The 6,231-nt window shown below is 45.3% G+C and overlaps 1 protein-coding gene across 1 annotated transcript; it reads left to right on the forward strand.

Annotated features, from left to right (window-relative positions):
- The first annotated feature begins 269 nt into the window (after positions 1-269).
- LOC102565802 (olfactory receptor 13G1) lies at positions 270-1,208 on the forward strand. The gene has a single exon (XM_006259096.1). The coding sequence runs from the start codon at positions 270-272 to the stop codon at positions 1,206-1,208; it is 939 nt and encodes a 312-aa protein (XP_006259158.1).
- The last annotated feature ends 5,023 nt before the right edge of the window (positions 1,209-6,231 follow it).

Raw genomic sequence — 6,231 nt, forward strand, 5'->3', positions numbered from 1 at the left:
CCAGAGGCAGCACTGGGACCCAGATGATGCAGCTTCTCAGACTGGTTCCAGCTTATTTTAAACACCAGTGTCTGAAAGGCTGAACTGAATTGACAGTTATTTTGAAATATTTCCATCCACTGTTATATATTCATCCACACATCCACGCATCCATTCATAGCTTTTGGCCTGCCCATCATTTTAATGAACTGCGTAGCTGTTTTTCTTCTCAGTTGGCTGCAATCATTTACATCTCCATGTTCATTATTTCAGAATAAATGCCCAAGTAAATGGAAGCCAGGAACCATACCATGGTGTCTGAGTTCATCATGACGGGACTCTTTGAATATCCTCACCTCCAGGGTCTGTTCTTTGGAGTCATCCTGTGCCTCTTCATGGCTGCCATCCAGGGCAACTCCCTGATCATCCTGGCAATTGCCCTCCACCCGCCTCTGCACAAACCCATGTACTTCTTCATTGCTAACCTGGCTCTAATTGACATTATCTGCACCTCCTGTGTTCTGCCCAAAATGATGCAGAACCTGATACTGGGAAAGAAAACTATATCCTTTAGTGGCTGCATGGCTCAGCTCTTTACCTTCACATTCTCAACATCAACAGAGCTTATGCTCCTCACTGCTATGGCCTTTGACCGGTACATGGCCATATGTCATCCCTTACACTATGCAGTTGTCATGACCAAGAATGTCTGTATCACAATAGCATCCTGCATCTGGGCAGTGGGAGCCTTCAATTCCATAGTAAACACATTGCTTATGCTACGATTAGAGTTCTGTGGATCTAACCTCATCCAGCACTTCTTCTGTGAGATCCCAGCCGTGCTGGCAATATCCTGCAGCTCAACTTACCTCAATGAAGTTATGGACTTCATGGCTGATATTTTCCTAGCCATGGGAAACTTCTTGCTTATCATTGTGTCTTATGGATTCATCATCAGAAGCATCCTGAAAATTCAGGGCTCAGAAGGGAAGCAAAGAGCCTTCTCTACATGTTCTTCACATCTTGTTGTGGTTGGCCTCTACTACTCCACTGTCATCTACACCTATGTCCAGCCACCCTCTAGCTACTCCATGGATAAGGACAAGATGGTGGTGGCTGTGCTGTACACCCTTGTTACTCCTGTGCTGAATCCTCTGATATATAGCCTACGTAACAAGGAGGTCAAAGTGGCCTTCAGGAAAATCCTTCTATTCTGCAAAATGAATTAATCTTTGCAACAATGAATCTGATTCCCTGTAACCTTGCAACGTCTATTCTGGGTCCACATCTGATGTAAAATATCATAACGTTTGGGGTTTTAATGCACACAAATTCATATACCTCTTTAAAACCTTTGAGTCCCTGTAGACATGCAGGGAGGCTGCTCTGACATACTGTAATTATAGTGCATCGAAGCAGACTCAAGCATGGGCGATCCTATGACAGCTAATTGCTGTGGCTGATTGCTGCAGCCACTTCTGGGAGTGGCTGCAGTGATCGGAGCAATCAGCCAGTGCTTGCAAGGGGGGCACCAGCGCTGCTGTCTGCCTACCCTGCTCATTGCCTAAGCAGTGAGCGCGGATGGTCAGGGGGTGCACCGGCACCCTCAGGGGGTGCACATACACCCCCATGCACCCTCTATGTGTGGCAACAGTCCACAGTTCAAAATGGTGGTGGAGGCACTTTTAACTAAAGATTATCAAATGAGCTTTAGTTAAAGTGCCCCCACCGCCATTTTGAAATGCAGGGACACTGATACATGAGATGCTGTGGGTGGTTTAATTAGCACATCTCAAAACCATTCTAATTAAAGCCCCTCCCCACCCCTGGTCCTCTAGAGCACATGTAAAAGCACCCTCTGTGTTTCTAGTCTTTCACTGCAATGGAACAACAGTATCTTTTGTCCCCTGATCACAATGAAGGAAGTGGATTTTTACCTATTGCCCATCACTATTTGCACACTACATAAAAGACTCACACTACATAAAAGAAGGCACCAAATACAGTATGTTCATCTTATTATATGTCATTTAATTGGAGCATTATTTTTTCTCCATGAATGTGAAGAAAAAAAAGCTAATGAAAGCCAACCAAAGGAAACCAAACCCAATCAAGCCAAAGCAACTGATTTCACCTCCCATGCACACTTTGTTTCCTATTTTCTGTAAAATATTATGTCTCAATGTTTTATATCCATATCTGTGACTTTTCTGTAGATTTTAATGATATGGTACTTGCCAAAATTCCCATGTTTATTCTTACCTGGGGTACCTATGCATGAAATTAGCTTACCTGGATAAACTCCAGCAAAATTTGCAACAGAGTTTATTGCTCCCAGGTGCAGTGTTTACATGGGTAGCCAAGATTGCAGGACATTGAACCAGGGCAGTACAGGCACGCCTGGCAGGGAGCCCCAGAGGCCAGGCTGCCAGCCTGGAACTGCTTTGACATGGCTCAACATGCTGTGAAGAGCCTGACTGTTGCATGAGGGTGCTGAAGTGTGGGACTAGCTGACAGGTAGCTCCTGCACTGTAGCACCCTCGTGCTGCAGCCAGCCACAGTTACCATTGGAGTTGCAGCAGAATAAATAACTCCACCATAGGATAGTACTTGTGTTGGGCAGTGCAATCCTAAAGCAGAGTTAATTGGTTTACGTTGACTTAATAGCACCTTATGGGTAGACATTGATGGTTTACTGCAGGGATAACTAGTCAACTCCACAGTAAAGTGCAAGTGTAGATGCTACCGCTTTGACCTTTTGTTGATGTCCCATGTGAACATCACAGACTTGGGTGTGCAAATTATATTCTGTATCCAAAAAGGGGAGAAAATGTTATAAAACCATAGTTTGCTATTGTGATAAATAATATACAGTGGTAAGGGTTTTCTAATAAATATTATTGACATTCTGTATCATCCATGCACCATTAGTATATTTTAACCCCTTCACTTAAATCTCAGGAAAGGAATGATGGAGGGACAAATGAAAGCAGGAAAGAAAGAGTTAGAGCATTTACATTAACAAGTAACAAGAAAGGATTTGATACATATTTTTCCTCCATGCCATTGTGTTGGGTGGTACATTGTTCTTATGGTTCTTATGGTTAATTCCAATAATAGTTTTTGAGAGCGTACAAGTTAGTGTTAGGTGCCTTTAACTGGAAAGATTCATATTCATAGATTCATAGATGTTAGGGTCGGAAGGAACCTCAATAGATCAACGAGTCCAACCCCCTGCATAGGCAGGAAAGAGTGCTGGGTTCAAATGACCCCAGCTAGATACATATCCAACCTCCTCTTGAAGACCCCTAGGGTAGGGGAGAGCACCACCTCCCTTGGGAGCCCGTTCCAGACCTTGGCCACTCTAACTGTGAAGAAGTTCTTCCTAATGTCTAGTCTAAATCTGCTCTCTGCTAGCTTGTGGCCATTATTTCTTGTAACCCCCAGGGGCGCCTTGGTGAGTAAAGCCTCACCAAAGAGAGTAAGGAAGAGAGAAAAATCATAGTTTAAATCCTTTGGAGTTGTTGCAGTTTGAGTCCATCCTGTCCTAATAACAATTCCATTATTACTCCAAGGAGGAAAAGTCATAGAGGAAGAAGCATAATTGAAGTCCTGGTTGATGCAAAAATGAACGTGAGTCGGCAGTGTGATGAGGTAATAAGCAAGGCTAACCGCACTCTTGCATCAGCAGGAGTATCATGAGCAGGTCTAGGGAAGTGATAATTCCCCTCTTTGTGGCATTGGTGAGGCCGCAGATGGAGTACTGCATCCAGTTCTGGGTGCTGCACTTCAAGAGAGATATGGATAACCTTGAGAGGGTTCAGAGGAGGGCTACTCATATGGTTGAGGGCCTGCAGGTAAGAACCTATGAAGACAGACTGAGGGATCTGAATCTCTTCACCCTCTGCAAGAGAAGGCTGAGAAGCGACCTTGTGGCTGCCTACAAACTCAATGGGGGGAGGGGGGGGTGAGCAGAGTATAGGGGACACTCTGTTTACCAGGGCGCCCCTTGGGGTTACCAGGAATTGTGGCCACAAACTAAAGGACAACAGATTTAGATTGGACATAAGGAAGAAATTCTTTATGGTGAGGTTTGCCAAAATATGGAATGGGTTTCCAAGGGAGGTGGTGCTTTCCCCTACCCTGCTTTGTGTTCAAGAAGAGATTAGACAGGCATCTGGCTGCGGTTACCTGACCCCTGCACTCTTTCCTGCCTGGAGCAGAGGGTCGGACCCAATGATCTACAAGGTCCCTTCCGACTCTAGAAATCTATGAAATCTATGAAGCTTTAGGATACTCCTGAACACAAGAACAAATGGGGATAAACTTCCTGTGAATATACCATATTTCCTACAAACAAAATGAGTTTCTTTTCCCCATTCGACATGAGGGAAAAAAGTCTAGTCTTGGATCTGAGTACTGGCCTAGGACATAAAGCTGCTGCAGCCCTGGTAGGGCTTGAGCCACATTCGCTGGCTTCCCTGGGCTGGGGTAGAAGCCTGGCCCAGGGATGTTGCTGCCAGTTCTGCCCAGCCCAGGCAGGTTGGCATGACAAGACTCATGTGGTGGTCAGGAGAGTGTGCTGTGTGGGGAGTGCAGGAGACACTGTGCATTTTGGGAGAGTATGTGAGTGAGATTGCATGGTGTGAAAACTGGGGGGGAGGGCAGGGGAACCTGCTCAGTGGTGGGGGAACTGCTCAAGCCCCAGATCCAGCTCCAGCTCTAATTCTTGTCCTGAAGGAGGCCTTGGCTGTAGCTGGAGTTGTCACAACTGTCATTGCCTTATCAGGCCCTGGGCTGAGGGTGGAACTAGCATGTGCCCTGTGTCCCAGACCAGAGCTGGAGGCAGAACCACTACATAGGGTAAGTGGCAGTGGTGGGGTGTGGGCAGGCAGAGGAGTAGGTACTATTGGGGGTGGTAAGTGACTGGAGGGAGCAAGCAGCAGGAGGAGAATAAGTATATCTATCCATAAAAGGCAGTAGTTTCAGGAAGACATGTTTTCAGGGTTTATGAGCTGGTTGGGGGACATGTTTGCTTTGAATCACTCAGGGTTCCAGGACAAATTTCCAGTTTCTACCTGCTAAGAGTGGACCTGAGTACCACTTGGGGTGGGGGAGGCTTGCCAACAATGCGACAGGGTGTCCTGAGATTGTGGGAGGGGGGTGGTAACAGTCAACATTATGTTCTTCTGTCTTGGGGCTTGACATGTCTGCATGGGATTCTCACCAGGGTGATTGCCATAGCACTCCCCCTGCCCCTGTGATGATTGTATTAAAAAGCTGTGATAAAATAGAGAATGGTTAAGTCAGGGTTTTAGGACAATGGGCAACTTTGTGAAAGGTATGCTGCTCATTCCAGCTCATTGTCTGTGGATTTAAATCACAGTTATCTGGCGACTCACCATTAGGCAGCTGAGCACTATAGAATTTGCTGCATGAAAGGGTAACCTTGGCCATTCCTCACTCCCAAAACTCTGGTGGAAGGAAAACTGCACTTCCTCTCCCCCTCCTATTCCCCACCTGAAAGGGCTACCATGGATACTGCCTTCACTTTATGCCTCAACCCCATCCTTCCATCATTGCCATTTAGTTGCAGAGGGCACTTGGGGGTGGGCACTGTTAGGTCAGCTTATTGTTATTAAAATGACCTAAAGAATTTCAGAGCTGAAATGATAGATTCAGAAAAAGCACTTTCAATACCATTGCAACAGTGACATTGGTTTGTTTGGGTACAGAGCTAATTAAAGTTATGCAAATCAATTAAACATCATTTTTATTTACTACAAATGCTCACAAAATCAGGAAATATGGACAGCTGTTGTAACCTGAGGAGGAGTGGCTAGGTTTCTTGCAATGTAAGATGGAGCTGGTTGAGATGTAAGTCACAGCCGTAAGGTTTGATTCTGGTGTTGCCTATTTATCTTTCTCTGCTAGCATTTATAAAAAACTCATGTTTACAAACAACTCACATATCTATCTATAAAAGGCAAGCATTTACAAACACCATTTGGGTACAGGAATAACCATTAACAATTCAGAAAACATAGTACTAATCTACAAGAAAAGACAGTGCTCACATAGAAAGGGTCAATAGTGCTTATCTGCAAAGGTTTCATAGTTTCAAAGTAGGTAGGGTCGGAAGGGACCTGAGCAGATCATCAAGTTCGACCCCCTTCCATGGGCAGGAAAGGATGCTGGGGTCAAACAACCCCGGCTAGGTGAATATCTAGCCTGCTTTTGAAGACTCCCAGG

This window comes from Alligator mississippiensis, chromosome 7 (genome assembly GCF_030867095.1).
Source record: "Alligator mississippiensis isolate rAllMis1 chromosome 7, rAllMis1, whole genome shotgun sequence".
Lineage (NCBI taxonomy): Eukaryota > Metazoa > Chordata > Crocodylia > Alligatoridae > Alligator > Alligator mississippiensis.